We start from the raw sequence: 19,146 nt of genomic DNA on the forward strand, positions 1-19,146 counted from the left end.
TTATAATACAGGAAATTCTAGTTCCATTATTCTTTGATGGAAATTTGCCTGAGTGAGAAAATCACAGGGACGCAGAAACTTTCTAAAACATGCTGTTTTCAAGCTGAGATTTAATGCAGCAATTATTTCTTCACCCCAGCAATACCTATATATAAAGCTAGCCCTATTCAAGCCCATTCTTTCTTCTTTTGGAACTGAATTTGCATTTGCACCACCTCACCTTGCAATCAGGATAAGTCCCACATTTATAACAAGAAAACCACCAAGATATAAATTATAAGATACTTAAATATCAATGTTAACATTGTTTAATAAAAATAAAATTACTATACATGATCCAAATAGAAGTCAACAATGTATTAAAATGCATGAATCGGTATAATTTTATGTAGTTCTGATGTATCCTTGTTTTTATACATAATACTAAACCATAACATATGTGTATCTGTTTCTTTTTAATTTGTATAGTGCATGAATTCTTCTTACTAGAGATGCATGCACAGATCACACTACACCTCAAAACTAGCCAACTGTATGGCTAGTTATGTTATTTGAGTAGTAGATATTTCCAATACCTTCAGGTCAATCTATTGCCATATAAAGTTTATTTCCAAACAGTCAAAATTCCCGTTTCAGCTCTAATTACTGCATTCATTATATATTTAGTGAATTGTTTTAAAAAGCATATTTCCTTAAAAGTAAAAAGTATTAAAAAGTCTACAAGATACATAATGCCACAAATTTATAAATGTTAAAACAAAAGGATGCCATGATGACGTACAACAAACTGGCTGAAGGTTAACACCAAATAGAGTTGTGTTGGACAGTGAGACAAATAACTACACTGCTGAATCAAACTAAAAACCTGTGTATGGCTCGTTCATGCATTTAGTATAATTTTTTTTTGAAATTGTGTGTATACTTACAGGACCCAGCATTTATCTGTCACGTTCAAAGCATATTTTTAACCTACATTGAACAATGGTATTTAAAATCTATGAGATACTTCTGCTCAAATGTCAATTTCACCACCACAGATCTATGATACTCCATGTGTGGTTATCAAATTAAACTGAGCTATAAACCCAAATGCATTTTCCTGAAGAAAATCTCTCTCAACTCAGTGGGTACAGATGTGCTCAGGGCTGCACCATTATTTATGTCATTCTTATTTCAGCAAAGGTAGGTTTCTAAAAGATTTCATGGAAACATCACCCAGCTTTATTCCTCTAGGTATACAGTATTTTACCAAAAGCCTAAGTTGTAACAATGGGTGTCATTAGTACTACATTACTAAAAAAAACTGATTGCCACAAAGGTTATAAATCTAGTACTTTAATAATAAACGCTTTAAGAAAATCTAAGAGAGACACTAGTTTTGCGGAGCCTAAAGTAATAGAAGTCATGGTCACATCTGTTTTTTAACTAATCTCTCTTGCAGAATTTCAGGTCCTCACCAGGAAACTGATTTCCCCATGCTCATTTCACCAGTGAAATCTAGAATTTTCTTGAGGGGGGGGGACCAGGAACAGCACCAAAGATAAAGCACTGCAAAATAGTTAAACCAGACTGCTCTTGGAATACAAGTGAGAATTAATTAAGCATGAGGAAAGCAAATGGGAGAGTGGGCAAAGGATGGGACCCCCCCCCTCCACAAAAAAGGATGCTCTTAAATCTAAATGGCATTTTTATTCAGTCAAGCATACAAATGAACTGCTGTTTGGGCACCACTATGGCCAATGGTTATCCAATGCATGTAGCCTTATTGGGTAACTCATCCGAGAGTCAGCAAGGCAACATATGAAGATACACATGCATTACTTTTCCAGCTGAACTTTTTAAATCCAACTTCACACATGAAAAACTCTGATAGGTATAAAGAAGTTTAAAATTTAAAAGTGGAAGTACCAGCTTGCTAGAAAATGGGCTGGACTTGAGCTGAGTGTTTTTTGGGAAAGTCAGTGAGGCTATCAAGTTAGGAGTTGAGGACTGCTTCAGACACCGTGGTACTCTGCTAGAATAAGATAGACAGCCATTTCCAGGAAGGGCTGCTTACATGAAAGTCTATAGACAAAGTGGCTAGTGGTGGGTTGCCAATGTTTTTACTACCAGTTCGAGCACGCTAAAGTGCGAAACGCTTCTGCACATGCACAGAAGCGTCCGGGTAGGTGGGTGGAGTCTCCCACCGCTGCTACTATCAGTTTGCCTGGTCCGGCCAAACCAGGATCAACCCACCTTTGAAAGTGGCCCAGAACGGCAGATGAAGCCGATTTAAATATAGGATGCAATGACACCCTTCACTGAGCCTGGCAGTGGAAAGCAGGCTTTAAGAGGAACATGACAGACCGTAAAACCTACCTCTTCCAAATTTATTCTTTTTGGTCAACTTCTCAATGCTCCTGTCATTTTTAATAATTAAAGAATGTGCTTCTGGAGGATGTAGGAGAGCTGGCTCAAATCAGTATTGGGGAAAGGTTATAGGAAAGCCAAAAGCAGTATGGATAAACCCTTATAAAATGATAATGACTATATAATAGTCACAGAGCCACATGACTCACTTCATTTTTGTTGCTTGCGATTTTGCTGGATCTCTGTTGTTTAAAAGGTGCCAAAACACACTTTTTTTCACCTGGTGTATACAATGGCTAATCTGAAAAAATTTCCACAAAATGGCGGATTATTTTATTTGTCATATATATATATATATATATATTTATTTATTTATTTATTTATTTATATAGTTGGCCATCTTCCTAATTCACAGGGAACATACAAACAAGTTGATATTCTATCTGTATGAGCTACAATTTAGAATATGAATGTCACAAGCATTAAAATTGGTTGGCTATTTCATTCCGAGCAAAGTCTTCCAGTTAGGAACAGCAAGATGTTACTCACCAAAAGACTCTAGACAATGTAAAAACTGGCGTATGCTCATCCATTGCTTCTCCTATTTCTCTAGCTTTAATCAAGTATTTTAAAAGCATTCAGAAGAGTTAACCTCTTCTGAATGCCAACCATCAATCTTTGCGGTTCGTTTTTTCTATGAAGTTGTATCAACCAATCATAGAAGACCATCTATATGATTTATTCATATATTATTTCATAATGCAAATAAACTGTTGTACTTTCAGAATTGTCTACAATATCTAAAAGCCACAACAATGATTGGATAAAATTGGCTATTTTGAAAATGATAAAATTTTAGAAGTTGACCCAACTTTTTTTAAAAAAATGTTGCAATTATTTTAACGAAAATAGACTTAAGGTCCAACTATACATCTTTGGAAAATGATAAAATAATGTGTTAACAATGGTGTTTCTTTTTATGGAGTAGATAACATGAAGTGCATCAGGCAAAGCAACTACCTATGGTACATCTAATAGTCCTACAAAAATTAATTTGAAAAAGATCTAAAGCAGAATGCTCCACAAGTGCAATGCCATGATGTAGTCCCTTCACAGGTTCCCATATCAATTGTGGAAGACTCTTTCAGTGAATGTGTCAAAGCACCTTTCTTTTAAGCTGTTAGAGCTCCCACAGACACTTGGCTGGCCACTGCAGGAATAGAATTTTGGGCTAAAAAGGTATCTGGCTGGATCCTGCAGAGCTCTGGTGTGCTAGAAAGATCACCAATCAGGGCATGGAAGAGAAAAGGACTCTTTAGCAGGATTAGTATCATTGGAATCCAGATGTAGGGACTTATAAAACAGCAGATAATGCAACAGTTCAATCCACCCATGTGGAGTTCAAATTTTCTTTGGTCTTAACTTTCAAAAAGGGAAACACTTACGTACATGGATACATGAAGTTTTGGATCCGGTTTATCAAAAATATTTGGATTGTAGAAAAGTAGTATAAATTAGGATCAAGTCTATTCTCAATGGAGGAAGGTCCATTGTCTTTCAAATGTCTTTTGAGAAATCACTATCTCCCTGCCCAATCTATCCCAGAGTTTAGCCATGGAGGAAAATCCCACTATGTGCACAAGTTAAGATTGTATAAAATTAGAAATAAATTATATACAGTACTAAATGTGATTATAAACTCATAGCTGCAAAAAGCTAAATTTCTTCTAATCTAAATGAACAAGATTTCTAGTAACTTCAGAAGGAAAAACTAGGTATGAATAAAACGCAACCAGAACAATATTCACTGTCATAAGGAAGAGTTTGACCTCTACACAAGAAGTTATTCCTTGAATTTACCACCCGCCTTAGAGTGTGCTTCAAGAAAGAAATCAGCACAACTTATCTGCAGGCTAACGGCTTCTTCACTGCATTGTGAAAATTCCTTTCAACGAGATAATACAGTCCTCCAGCTGCAAACTTCAATGCAATGCAAGTTCTCATCAGAACAAAGATGTACAAGTAAGTGTGATGTTAAAATGTACTGTATGGGTGATTTCAAGAACAAACATTCATGAAGAAACATACCTGACAACCTCTGCATGGAGAAACACTATATAAATAATTGCCTCTTCTTGATGTATCACAATGTACATAGCCTTATCTGCAACATTTCAGAAATGAGACATGACAGGTAGGTTCGAAAGCTAAATGTTGGATAATGGTTAGCAAACAAATGACATAGGCTTTTGCATTATTTCTTTAATCACTTTAACCCTTGTTCCAACAGAAAGCATAAGGCCAGAGTAATTCAGCTGCTTCTTTTGTCATTTGCCTTCCATAAATATGCACCAGTCTGCATTTGAAAGGCTGAAGGAGGCTGCAAGCTTGCTGGACATTTATCATGCCCTGTTCGCTGTGAACAAGCAAATACTTTAGTTGAATAGCCCATTAGCAATCATTGTCAAATGCAAAATGTAAGGTGCTTGGATGTGACCAGCCTTTAAAGCAGTGAAGGGCCTCCCCTGAGCTTTGTATATTATCTGCAGCCTAAAGGGACCTTTTGCTATAGATTTCTGAAGGTTAAGGAGAAATACTGAAAAATTCACAATGCTCATTGTTACATATTTCTTAAAGCATATCAGCTTGGGATAATTTGACTATTTGAGTAATGGGTCAAAAAAAAGTTTCACAAATATCTTTTTACACAGGAAAACATGTGATTTGGTAAATTTTAACCAGCCAGCTTTCTCCAAATATGCCAGAACCTAATATACAAAATGGACAGACTGCAACAAGCCTTCTACGATCCCTTAACCCATGCTTTGTTCTATTAAAACACTCCCTTCTCTTTTGTATGTGATCTACAAACTTGCATTTTAAAATCACAAGTATCTTTTAAAAAGTTTCACCGGAGCTTCATATAAATTCAGCCACTTATCAGATGACTATAAAGATTTTAAATGAACTTCTCTTATTCCTAAAAAGCGAGGGCCACAAAACAGAATGTTTAGTTTTGCTTCTCCTGTGGAGCGCAAGACGGAAAGCTCTGTCAGAAAGGCAACTAAGAGCCTTTAAAAATATTTTTTAAAAACTCAAGATACCCTCCATTCCACCCATCTCCTATTTTCTTTGCCAACATGTACCTACTTGAATCCCAAACAGATTAAATAAATGTGAAGTGCAGCTAATCCTACAGGAGGTATGTCATTGCTAGAGCTGAAGTTTAAAGGGGGGGGGGAAGATTTGCATTTGAACCATTCCAGAGTTCCAAAGTTTTAATCAACCCAAACTTTAGCAATAAAAAGGCAGTAAATGAAATCCACCTTTACCATATTAGGCACCACCAATGAGCAAGAACTGAGCAGCCTTTCTCCGCTGCCCATACAGTCTGGCCATAAGAAGGCCTTTATACTTCCTAATCCCAACCCCCCCCCCCAAACAAGATTTTCTCTCTCCCTTTTTTTTTTTTTCAATTCTCACATAATACCTTGCAGCCCTGAAGGCAAAGACCCTTAGTTTCTACATCCCTTTCACTGACATGTCATTTCCAACATCAAGCTAATCTATATGTTGCCATGGTATCCCCCTTTATCTGCCTTTACATCTTATGAGCGGCATGGATTTACCACATTATTTTTTATCTGAAAGACAGAAAATGGTGGTTTTATTGCCATACAATCAGATTACCGCTGCTAGTTTCTCTATGCCTTTTTACCATACTTCAATCAAAAGGGATCACTTTCTTTATACTCTGCCCTTGATTTACATTACATCTGTAAGGGCCTAGTCTGGGTTGTAATCCCCTTATTAACTAGAAGCGGGGTTGATTTGCCTAAAAATAAAAGCAAATTGTGTCCGACCTTTTCATTTTGTTTTTGATTCGGAACTACAAAATGGATTATCAAAGAAATCTTCAGAGTTCACACGGCCACTATACTACTGAATTCAAAATGAGAATTAAACAAGTTAAACAAGGAGAGCGATGTCAGGGGTTTACATTTTCTACCATGGCTGAAGGGCTGAATAGTAGTGCTTCTTTGTGTACTTTGCCTACAGAGAAAAACAATGGATCTGCACGAGTTTTGTTCCCAAGCAGTTCTGACATAGTCCCTAGCCATCAACTTTACACTGACCGCGTTCAGATGGGGGCCGGGTGGATAGGATAGAGTCTTAGACCCATGCCTGAATACCAACATATATTTAGCCCCTTTGGGTTTCAATCGAAATACTTTAATTATGTAAGTCCCCTTAAGCAAAGATCTACTTGATTTTATAGAAAAGACAGAGTCTACATAGAAGGATGTTCATTGGTGGAAAGACATTTTAGTTTACTTTAAAAAAAAGAGAGGAGGAAAGTTTTGATGAGAATATTTTTTCTTGGAAACAGCCACTCAGGAGGGTGGAAAAGAGGCAGGAAGAAATTAGGAGAGGGAGGGAGGGAAGGAAGGAAGGAAGGAAGGAAGGAAGGAAGGAAGGGTTTAATAAACTCTATACATGGTACAGTATACTGCCATTACATTTTCCCCATCAAAGATCATGAGCAGAGAAGGAAAAACATATAAAGAAAAATTCCTAAGTCAACTTCAATTTCAGTAACTTCATTGTCTACAGCTATTAATTAAGATGCCATATGGTAAATAAAAATGAATTAAGAGTTGCTTTACTTTAGAAAGTTTACAGTAAGAAGCTTTGAGATTTTCTGTGTGTGTGTTTGTGTGTGCGCGCATATACACATAGTATGTACACATACTATGTTCCCAACTGATCATATAATAGCAATAATAATAATGTATATGAAGGCAAAAAGAAATGCATCCCAAATGTAGCCTTTTGCTGTAGGGTAAGCATTATCTATATTTTTTAAAGCTTGAGTTACTCATTGCATCTTGTGTCCTTCAAAGATATTGGACTGCTACTCCCATACCTATCAGCCAACATGACTCAGTTTTATGGGAATTGCAGTCCAACATATCCAAGGTCACTACTTGCAATCAGTAAATCTCTTTAAGGATATTTCTCAAATGGACTTAGATTAATCATACACACTCCTTTAAACCAGAATTGGCAATGTGGTTTAAAGTGAAATCTGAAAACTTGACTTAATTTTACTATATAAAATTCTATATTGAAATCAGATACGCTTTATAGAGATATGGTCTTTTATTATGAAGACAGTTTTATGAGTTCCCAGTTAAACCCTATACATTTGGGCAGATAATATCCAATGAGTGATAAAGACTTCATGTGCATCATCTATAACTCACAAAAAATAATATATATGCAGCGATTTCCAGGTATCCCTATATAAATTATATTTCACAGACAATAATAGTTAAGATTAAGAAGCAAGGCTCTGGGTTTCTAAATAAATCATTAAGAAGGTTTTACCAAACGTATCGCAAGATGTAGCCTTTCCTTGCTCGCATAGCTTTTGTATCCTTCTGAAACAAGACTGTCTGTTACAAGTAGTTTATCATCCTGGCAAAATGCAAGAAATGGTGATGTGAAGGCACTCACAATTCACCCCCACTATTCCCCCACTTTCTTCCTCCTCTGTATTAAAACCGACAAGATTAACCCAAAGTAAATTGCAGAGCACAGTTCAAGGAGCTATTCATTCAGCAGTGAATGTGCATTTGTTTGCCTACGAGAAAACAAGAATAAGAATTTCACAAACAAACAATGAGAAGCAGGCTGGTTTATGCTACTGAAGAGACAGCTTAAATAGGCCCATCAATTGTAGGCCATTTTATCAGTCTCTGACAGGCTTATGTTTATTCAAGCTAACTGCTGCAGATTTTATGTGTAATAGGTTATCTGGATACTATTTGGCTATTTGCTTGCTTTTCCTTAGTCAAATTACATCTAGTTAAGGAGAAGAGTTCCAACCCGGGCAGAATATTTGGCTGACATAACTTCTCTACACAAGAAAGGATACATTTAAGTAACCTCACTGATAAGTAAATGTGTCTGCCCTTCACTCTGAAACTCACCTAATAAAACTTCAGTTTGGGATTTATATGTAATTGGGAAATCAACCTACTGGCTACAAAGATTAAAAGAAGTCAAGATACGCAAGGCAATTGTTGGCAGGAAGAAATTTCTTCAATCTGTCACTAGAGCTATAAAAGAGCTTATCTTGCCTTTGTATCTAGTTGTATCTAGTATCTAGTGATTGAGAAGACTACAGAAATCGCCTGCAAAGAAAATGTGAGAGCAAAGCACAACATATGTGGCATCTCTTATGATATTTTTTTTAAAGGCATAGGGCATTTTCATGACAAAGGCATTAAAAGCCACAACTGGGACATTAATATGAAAGTCTTCAATTGACAGCCTCCTTATTTTTGTTTCCTAATCACTGTTAAAGATGCTAGTTACCAATATAAATCACAGAGCTGGAATTTGGGGAATCAGGTCATGAGGGAATGCTGGTTCACCTTCTATGGAATTACCTCTCACATTCAGTGGGATCTGGCGTTGACAAAGTCTCCACCGAATCGCTTTTAGGTTAACAGATTTCTGAGTTATAGTAAGCGTTCACCCTGAGCAACAAGGGCTTAGTATCAATTGTGCTAATTATGTCTTCAAACGCTGAAAAAGTATCACAATGCAATTCTATCCATGTTTATTCAGAAGTAAATCCCATTCTTCTGTAAACACACGAAAGGTGTGCTTATGACTACAACTCTTATTTATCAACATTGCATCCGTCTAAGTAGAGTGTCACGGGGAAGCAAGGGAAGTAAAAGAAAAATCTCTCTATGAAGATCTTCCCTTTCTTTGAAGGAATAAAATGCTATCCTTCAGGCTCAGCACAGAAAACCACCCAGAAATACAATACATTGATTAAAAGTGACAATCGGACTCATTTCACCCAGGGTAGGGTTACTAATGCATTTATCCAAAGTGCAGGCCATTTACACATGCTACCTTCAGAGAGGTGAACAAACCTGAATAATTAATACCAATACATTTCAATCCCATCATGGAGGAACACTACTTATTCGAAATTTCGAACACGGAGAAGAGAGTGCTGCTGATTAAATTATAGTTAACTTGCTGCTGATAATATTTCTATCAAGTAGAATTGAAAATTAAAGAATCAGTTTGATGACAAGGCCCCTCTGTTGTAAATGGTGAGTCAAGTAAATCATTTGATAGTGAAAATGAACCCTTGGTTAAGGAGTAGGGAGAAAAAGCACGTAGGCAGGCAAGCCCTGGAAACTGAAGGGAGAAGGAAAGGACTACAGCACAGCTAAGTGGGCTTTTATGTACTGAAAGAGTGACCTCTATAGGAAAAACGCAACCACTAGACAGCAGCTAAAGGTGGGAGAATATGTTTTTTCCCCTAGGACTAATCTTAGCACTATTATATACTAGGATAACTTATCCGCTTCCACATGTACTTACACACATATGCACAAGCACTTCAAATAAACTCTACTAATCTCTTGAGGTAGATTTCTTTTCTGGTTTAAACTGAGTTTAATTGAAATCTAAGTTGCAGAGAGAGAGCTAAAATAAGCTCTTGGCATCCTCTCCAACAGTAGTAAAAGCATACATCTATCTCAAGAAAGGGAGAAAGAGTTACTGAACTTGGACAAGCATTTCATGGTCCTCACAAAGGATGCCACGTTTTAATGAAAATAAAAGAGCCATTCTTCATTTAGTCAGGTTTTAACTGAATATTTAACTAAATATATTATCAGAGCCGCTTTGGACAAAAAAAAAACTTTGGGGTAAAGAGGATAGCAGAGTGGGGGAAAATAATGGACATCAGAATATTTTAATTTATGACCTTAATATCTTAATTAAAGTTCTTTTTCTTTTAGACTTAAATTCAAATGTGTACTATTTTAGAGCTGCAAGTAGTATAACCAACTCATAAACTATTTCACACTTGTGAGAAAGGCTGTTCCAGTCCAGCTGGATTATTTTACAGAGAAAACTGTAGACTGTTCACGCCCAGCAAGCTTAGGAGGTTATGCAGAGAAGCGGAACTCACTATAATTATTTTCAACAAACCACTTGCTAAGAAATCATGGAGATTGATGTGGCTTTTTAAAAAAATTGCTTTGTCAAGAAAGAAAAGAATTTAATTTCCTCTACATTTCTTTTAGAAACAAAGCACAGAAAAATCAACTCAAATAATGGGCAGATTTAGACTTAGACTGCAAAAGTTAACAGGCTTAGTTAGTTGCAGGAAGATACTTTTCAACAGGGGAAAGATATATAAAAATCTTTCCCCCTCTCCTTTATTCTAAGCATAAAGCCCTTACATAAGCATGTTCTAACAGTATTATACTTCATCATTATATCATATGGTAGGAAACTCTAAACTGTCTCTGAAGCCAGAAGTTTCCCCCAGAAGCTTTAGGGGGGAGGGGGAGATGCCTAAATGCACTAGACTTAAGATGGAAACTCCCACCACACGTCACTTTCTAATTCTTTGCATCAACTGTTTCTCAAGTCCCAACCCTTTCTTGGGTGCCTATTATCTTCGTTCTGCTGGGATCCTTGAAGTGGGAAAACAATCGGCTAGGCAAATCTCTTCCCCAACGCACTGGCCTGGTTTCCGCTGACAAAATTAGAATGAGCCTTGATTAAGCCTGGGATGAGCCTTTACCTGGGTCTACAAAGAAGGGCAAAAACTGGGAAGACGCTGCTCTCTTCTATCCCTTCCCACTTTTTCCTCACACAGGTCCTTTCCTCAACAGGCTGCAATCCTGGGGAAAGGATGGCCACTTCGTGTCTACAAAGGACCTACATTTCTGGCAAACCAGGCCCGCTCCTAACGCTTTGCATAGCCAGAAAGCTTCGAGGTCGTCGTCCCCCACTTCCCAGCCCGTCATTTGTCGCCCTGCTCGCCCCAAGAAATGATTCCGAGCCCTGCCTTTCGCTGGGCTCCGTTCCTTTCAAGGAAAGCCTCCAAAGACCAGATCGCGGTCAAAGAGACGCTCCGCGTTTCGCTTCTAAAGCAGCGGAATGTCGCTCCCACCGATGCAGCGGCGCGTGCAAAATAATATATAGATGTATTTTAAATCGCTGCACGATACTTCGAGACCGCCTCCCCAATTCCCGCACTGGAGAGGCTCAGCACCCGAAGTGCCCCCCCTAAGAGAGGAGGCATTCGAAGTCTAAACTGCGGCTCCTTTCCCCCCGTTTTTGTTCCAGTATGGCAGTCCCGTTTCCCGGCCTCCCCCCGAAGGAGGGCTTCTTCGCCAGGGTTGGCGACCCATTTGCCCTCCCGCAGCTCGCTCGGATGTGCGACGCAGCGGCCTGCCTAAAGGCCCTGGCCGCGTTAAGAGAGGAGGCTGCCCTCGCCTACCCACCTCCGCCGGGCTTGGGGGGGGGGGGAAGAAGCGAGCCTCCCCGGGTTACTTACTTGGAGTTGGAGGAGTTCCAGTAGATGGGCTCCAGCACCAGCGAGCTGGCCAGCGCCGTCCGGCACAAAAGCACCCAGATCCCCCAGCAGCACTTCCCGAGCGGGGATCCCCCCCGGCGCGCTACCATGGTCGGGGGCGCCGCCGGCGGGTCCTGCCCCAAAGGTTCGCCAACTCCGCGGCGCCCGGAGGAACGGAGGCGTCCACAATCTCCCCACACACGAAGGAGCCACAACCAGAGGCAAATCCCCGGGCAGCCAACGAGCTCGCCCCTCCCGGCTTAAGTCGTCGAGTGCACGGCCGCCGGCATGGAATGGCAATCCCGAGCTGGAAGAAGGAAGGCGAGGATCAAGCCGGGCCCGGGAGCCCCCCGTCGGCCGCCAAAGGAGCACGACGACGACGACGAAAAGCACCGCCCGTCGCTCAGTCCTGCCGCCGCCGCTGCTTCGCTCAGCTGCTCCCGCTTCGCCTTGCCGCCGGTGGCGGCGGTCACCAGGATCAAGCGCGAAGGAAAAACCGAGCGAGGACGCCCAATTAATTCCCCGGCGGCGCCCGCAGTTTTCTTCGCCCCCTTCTATAAATCCACCTGGAGAAAGCGAGGTAGCCGGGGCCGCCCGGCGGCAGATCCTCGGGGTTCCATCGCCCTCCCGGCCGCCCACAAGAGCCTGCTTATTCCTGGCGTCCAAAGGCTTTTCGTCCCCTCTTCAGCGGGGCGAGCCCGGCAAAGGCAGAGAGATGCCTCCGGGCGGGCTCCCAGCGCCCGCACCGCCGACGACGACGACGCGGCAAAGGAAGAGAAGACGGAGCGAGAGGCCGGGCAGGCAGCCCCCGACTTCACAGTCGTCGCCGGGGCCACACAGAGCGGCCGCTGCCTTTTCTCTCTCCCGCCGCAGCTTCGCTTCGCTTCCCCTCCCCCGCCGCCGCCCTCTTCCTCCTCTGGTTCGAGGCTCGCTCGACCGCGTCTTGCCGGGCTGCCGGGCTTCCTGCCGCGGTGTCCTCCTAGACTCCAAACGCGAGAGTGAAGCTCCGAGTCGCCGCTCCCGCGCCCTGCCTCCTCATTATAAACCCAGCCACCCCCCTTCTCCGGCAACTCTGGCGCTGGTTGGGTGGCGCCTCTGTCACTTACGCCCAGAAGCGGAGCCCACCTTCCAGAGGGGCGGGGCCGGCGCGGGGAAAAGAGGGGGAGGGAGGGACAGGTAACTATCCTGCAGCGCGAGCCGCCTCCGCCCGGGCGCTGCGCTGGGGAGACGAGAAAGGCCAGCGCTGCTTCCCCCCCCCCAAGCTGGGCGCAGGTGTGTTTCTTAAGGATCGGGCGCAGGGAGCGGCTCGCCCTTCTCTCGTTCCCTGCCAAGCCTGCGAGCGCCAAAGGCAAGAACGTCCTTCGGAACTGGCCAACTTTTGCCTTCGCCTTATTTCTGCAAAGCAGGTGGCCTCTGAGCGCCGAGCCCGAGACTCTTTTTAGGTTCGAGTTACAGACGCCAGAAAGATCGGAGCCCTGGAAAGTTCCTTTGGCGGACTCACTGCTGGCAATAAAGGAGCGCGCCGGGAGGAGGGCTGCACTGCATTCGAACTCTTTCCCTTGCTAAAAAGCCTTGTGTGCGGCTCGCTTGCGATCCTGCGACTTGCGCAAAGTCTTTGCTACCAAAGGGGCGCGAAAGAATTCTGGCTTTGCGAGCTGAAAGCACAAGTTCTCCCGCACAGCGCATCTGTATCGCTTTTGCTCCCGCTTTGCAGGTGGCCTCCTAACCCCTGACACTGGGTGGGGGGGGGCTTTTATGGGCGGCGCGGTTGGGTTCGGTTGCCGGGCCCAAACGGGCCAAGGATTCGTTGGAAGGGAAGCCCCGCGACTAAGTTTGGAGCCGGTACTCTTGAAATTAAAGGACGCGCTAGCTTTTTCCACAACCCCAATCGCCGCGTTCTTCGCCCGCCGCCAGCTGGGTGTAATTTCATAGAGCGACAGCACCCACTAGCGGCCGCTATGAAAACGCGCCTTTTATTTTAACCTTCGCTTTTAGCGATCCTCGGAAAAGTTCGCCTTGAAGTCAAAGTGGAACTTTTGTTGTTGTTTTTTAGTTTTGTTGAAATCGTCGTCGGTTGTTAACGACGGGCTTTTTAAGAGATTGAATCCGTTTAGGAATTAGAGGTGAAATGGGCTGCTTTCGATCTGATTTGTCTTAATCGGCAGGTAGCCAAAGCAAACGAACGCAAATTAAAATCTGGCTAAAACTAGATATAGCCCATATGTTATGAATTATAAAACGTTTTAATTGAGGGTTTGAATGGTGGAGAGGTAGGAATTCGAAATTATCTAAAACGACGTGGATTTCAAGAAAGATAGCCGTCAAAAATAATTTTGCGGCGATATTAGAAGGATACGTGATACCTCAAGTGTACGGTTAGACATTAGAGGTTTGTTAGAGAAATACCTATTTAAAAATAAACGCAATGACTTTTTTTATTAAAAAAAGACATTAGTTCTTTCGGACTGAGAATCTGAAAATACTTTTCAATATTGGCTTAACCACAGGGAACAAAGCACTTGGAAAATAAATGTCACGTCTACGCAGAATTTTATGCTCTTCTCTTCATTAAAAAACTTAAATGTTCTTGCGCTTAAATAAAACGATACCAGGAAGTCATCACCACGACAGAGGGTTAATAATTCCAGGGGGGAAACCGGGTTTGCATTTCTGGAATTTTTTCCGTGTTTATTTAGCGGGAGGATTTTTTTTTTCTTAAAGCCGAGCGAAAGTTCCACTTCCAAAACCGAGTGACTCCGATTTCGCAGCTCCAGGTTTGGTACCGGGAGTCACCGAAATAGGGTGGCTAGAGTCTGCTCATTCCGGATCGAGCGCTTCTCTCTCTTTCCTGGGACACTTGCACGAAATTCACCTCCACCAAGCGGAATGATTCGAGTAGCCCAAATAATTTCTCGGCTGTGAGGAGAGGGGCAATCCTCTGTGTGTGTGTGTGTGTGTGTGTCCCCCCACAGGATTCAATGCTGCGACTCCCAGACCCAGAGGCGAGGAGAAGGAGAAGAAGCGGGGAGGTTGTAGGAATGGGAGACCACCTTTGTCCGAAGTTACCTTTTTCAAAAAAAAGAAAAAGATAAAAAAGAAACGACACTCCCTTCCAGAGGCTCGGAGCCACAACCGAGAAGAAAGTGGGGCAACTCGCCCTTCTGAGATAGGCGTCTCTGGAGCCCAACAAGAACCCCGAGAGGCTTCGCCAGCTGGGAGAAGAAAACATCTGGAAATAGCCAAGTTGAGAGGTTTTTTTGGGTGGCTGGGGAAAGGAAACGAACAAAGTGAAGCCAACCACTTTAGCCCCAAGGAGACCTTCCCCGGAACACTTGGAAGAATTGCAAAAAAAGAAATGGTTTTAAAGGATTTCAACTTTTTTTCTGACTTTTATTCATTCAGGAAGACGGCGCCTGGAAGTCCCCCCTGGCCCGATCTAATTCGCTGTGCTGGACAACCGATAGAGAGGTGGCTCCGGGGGAGGAGGGGGTCCTTTGGCTGTTGTTGGAACAGCGGGGCTATAAGGTCTGGTCGGGATTGGCAGGGCGGGGGTGGTGGTACAGGTGTGTACTCGGCGATCCGGGATGTGGGTGGCGGTCCTTGGAAGGACTCGCTCCGAAACTCCTTGGACGCCTCGGGGTGGCTGCTTCTCCCGGGGAACCGTGCAGAGGATCGGGCTTTTAACTCAAGCCGCTCAGGGAGCCCCGGCCGAAGTCCCGGATATTTGCAGCAAGGGACGGGCTGAGGTTCCCAGGTAGGACGCCCCTAAAAGATGCCTAGGAGAAGCATTTAAAAATGGAGGCGTTGATGGGACTGCGTAGGATCTCTGCCGCCGCCGGTCGCCCTAAACTCCGGACTCTCCTCTTTTACGATTTCGGGGCTCTTTCGCTCAGCTGCCTTTGAGTAGATGTGGGTGCTGCTGCCGGGAGGGCCTTTGCTACTGAATGGCGTGTGAGAAAAAGCTTGAAAAGAACGGAATCACTTTCTTGGTCACTTCACTTCTTCTTCTCCCTCAAGGACAGCACAAATGAACTCTAATAACTCGTTTACTATCGAGGTGTCAAGGCTCCTCGATAATAAACGGGGGAAACAGAAGATTGGAGTGACCAGATCTTGGCTGCCAAAAATCAGGTTGACCACTAGATGGTGGCATAGAGTACAAGCATCTCTAATTCTTTCTTTGGGGGAGGGGAGCAATCGCTGGGATTTGTACAGCCCCAATTTAATAGCCTTAAATAAGTTTTTTTTTTAAAAAGTTCCTGAATTCTTATCTTATCTATTTTCGCAGGATCAAGTTTGGCTCACCACTAGGGCTGCGTTGGGATGTTAGAAGGGCCTACTGCTGCGGTTGCCTAAACCAGGAACCGGCGACTTTTCATCCCCTTCGGAATAAGTAGGCCTGGTCTACCGGCAAGAATTATTCTGATTTGTTTAGCCTTAGAAACAAGCAAAGGGATCGAGGCCGCCACACGAGGCCCGCAGGAGGAAGAGAAGCCGACCACAGCAGCGAAGGGAAGAGGTGTGAAGCCTCTAACTTTGGGCTTTGATTTCGTTTCTATGTCGCGGAAGCTTCTTGCCTGCTCTCTGATGCTTGTCTACCTGGCCACGGTGCAAAAAGAAAATAAAAAAAGGTCTGATGAAATCTACTGGGTTTGAGGAGTATACAAAGAGGAAGGCGGTTTGAACAAATTGACTTGTGGAAAAGCTTTTTTCTCCTCTTTGCAAAACTATTCTCCTTGGGAACAAAAGGGCAATTAGCTCAGTGCAGGTTCTCCTTTTAAGGAGAGAGGAAGGTCTGGTCCTAAGCAAAAAGTAAAGGGTTTTTTGTTTGGGGGGGGGGTTTCCTTCTGGGTCTTTGAAAGTCTTTTGTGGTTCAAATTGGAAATAAAAAGTATGCCTTGCTGGCGATAAAACCATTTGTGTCTGGATTGCAGGTAAACAGGCCTTGGATTGCAGGCTGGGATGATTCAGATTGACTTCCACGGAACTGCCCCCAGGATCTAGCTTCCAAGAATTCTTGTTGGCACTGATCTCTAAACCAGAAAGCCTTGGCCGAACCTAAGATGGAATTACTATAGGAATCAAGTTGCATTTGGACTGGCTCCAAAGAATTCCATCAGACAGTTTCAATTTTGCCAGAATGAACTTAAAAGCATGAACTAAAGAATCAATCCTCTTGACCAGTCCTCTTGACTCTAGTTCAAGCAAAAGAAAAAGCCTTGCAAATTCAACTTGAAGCTTCGTCACCATTTCCTCAGTTGCTGAGAATAGTCACAACGCAAGAAAGGAAATAAAGAAGGTCAGTGGCAGAAACCTTGCAAAAATAACCCCTTGGACAAAACGGCTTTTTTTTTTCTTTCTTCCCCATAAGTGACTGTCCTGACAATGTCCTTCCAGGAAATTTCGTTGGTTGGGACAAAAACTTCACAGGCAGCAATACTTCAAATTGGAATCGGTCAAGATGCCACACCAGAAACTGGTAATTGTAACCTTTTCCTCTTCTAAATAGTTACAGACAATCTGTTCCATATGCTCAGCTTTTTTGGGGGGGGGGGGGATCAGCAGTTGACACCATATTAAACAAAAAAAAAAAGAGTCTAAACTGAATTAAAAACATTACAATTTCCAAACTTGATATTTTGGGCCTTAGCAGCAAGACCAAAATTAGAAAATTTTGTTATATGTAAAAACAGGATGAGATGTGGATAAATTCTGAACAGCTTTCTTTAGTGCAAAACTAAAGCTTCCCCTTGTATATGGAACAAAACAGACATAGTGAATTTGCAATAAAAATGGGAATCAGAATAACTTAGCCTTCAGAGATTCAGCAACCTAGCTGAAAGTTAAGTCAACACCATGTTTCCTGAGAGCAGGAAAGCTTTAGAAACAAGTAGCATGCTCATTATATACATAGTGAAGAATATTAAGAAATGGAACCACTTTTCCTTGTCTATGAAGATACGGTTTTATTAGACTACAAAACGTAATTCTAAATAAATCAAACTTGAGCTCCAGCTGTACCTCAAATTCAGCCTGTTGACAGTGTTTCTTCACTAGCAGTTTTTGCAGTATAACTAGAAACGACAATTATATTTCATCATGCTTGGTGAAGCTATTTTAGCTATTTTTAATTAAAGGAAGAATTGGGAATGTCTAAACTTTTTGTTCCGGTTTTGATCAAGATGTATTATTTTTTTTCTACATATTTTATTTGGGACATTGCTAATAGTTGGTTTCCATTGAAATATTTCTGCTGAATAAAGCTTTTATGCTGAGGACACGAGCACAGGATCGTTTCCTATAAGTGAGAGCCATATGTGCATGCACTCACACATATACATTATACACACACATATACATACATATATGTACACACACACACACACACAGAGCCACTGTTATGAAAGTTTTATTCATTACTATTAGGGCTTTCTAGTTCTTGCTCCCTTTTTTTAACAAGTATCCATTTTATTTTACAACTTAACATTTATTTATAATATTCATATTTTGTATTGCCAACACTACAAAGACACCATCATTTAAAAAAAAACCTCATAAAAATTATAACTTATAACCAACCACAAACCACACATTACAACTTAACTCCAGCACTTATATTAAGTGACAATGTTTCAACTCTTTAAAAGCCAATTAATAACATTTTGATTAAGGGGTTTGGGGAAGAGCCATTTCCATGGCCCTCCTGAATACTATCATAGAAGGCACCATTCAGATCTCCAAAGTAAGGATAGCATGTACATCCTCCTCCAAATTATGTTCCTGATGTCATATGGCAAGTGGTACTTTCCACATTTCCATCTGGGATGAATGAACCAGGGTCAGTTCTATGCACAAAGACTTACTGGAAGCTAATCAGTATTCCCCACAACTGGTGATTATATTTTACTGGCAGCTTTCATCGACTAGCAACTTTCCATTTTGCATCAACTTTGAGGCACTCATCAAAGATAGCCCCCGATAGAACAAATTGTAGCATGCAGTATTTTTCTTTTTGACAGCCCATATGCTGGCATCAGCAATACAAAAAGCCCTTCTCTCCAAGGTCAAGCGCAACCCAGAGCATTATCTTGCTAACATGTGATAATAAAGTGAACACATTTTTAGTGATGGAATTTTTAAGGGAAATAAAACAGAGGAAGTTGTAGCAAAGCAAAACAAACAGGTCAAACACTCCCAAGTCTACTTCCTTAGTGGCATTATTGCATAACTGGATATACTACAATTATAAGGCAAATATATATTAAAAAGTATGCTTCCCAAATGAAAAAGTAGACTCTTATAGACATGGCAAACTGTGAAAACTAAATAAATAAAAATGCTTCAATCCATAACATGTTTTCCGGGAAGACTTTTGACTTGGGACTGAT

The 19,146-nt window shown here is 41.9% G+C and overlaps 1 protein-coding gene and 1 long non-coding RNA gene across 4 annotated transcripts in view; one reads left to right on the forward strand and one right to left on the reverse strand.

Annotated features, from left to right (window-relative positions):
* Positions 1–12,757, reverse strand: part of EFNB2 (ephrin B2) — a 52,638-nt gene extending 39,881 nt beyond the window's left edge. For both annotated transcript variants that reach the window (XM_014054242.2, XM_014054241.2), the window contains exon 1: positions 11,741–12,757. In XM_014054242.2, the coding sequence (XP_013909717.1) occupies positions 11,741–11,868 (128 nt within the window). In that variant the 5' untranslated portion in view covers positions 11,869–12,757. The remainder of the gene's footprint in view (positions 1–11,740) is intronic.
* A 193-nt stretch (positions 12,758–12,950) lies between these two features.
* On the forward strand, positions 12,951–18,038 carry LOC106539449 (uncharacterized). 2 transcript variants are annotated; one of them, XR_001312812.2, is made up of 3 exons: positions 12,951–13,472; positions 16,047–16,277; positions 16,693–18,038. It is a non-coding gene; the product is annotated as an uncharacterized LOC106539449 (long non-coding RNA). The 2 variants fall into 2 exon arrangements; XR_015698215.1 differs by having other exon boundaries at positions 16,047–18,038.
* The last annotated feature ends 1,108 nt before the right edge of the window (positions 18,039–19,146 follow it).

The sequence above is a fragment of the Thamnophis sirtalis genome, unplaced genomic scaffold (assembly GCF_051295495.1).
Source record: "Thamnophis sirtalis isolate CommonGarterSnake01/CBP01778 unplaced genomic scaffold, rThaSir2_p1.2 scaffold_12, whole genome shotgun sequence".
Lineage (NCBI taxonomy): Eukaryota > Metazoa > Chordata > Lepidosauria > Squamata > Natricidae > Thamnophis > Thamnophis sirtalis.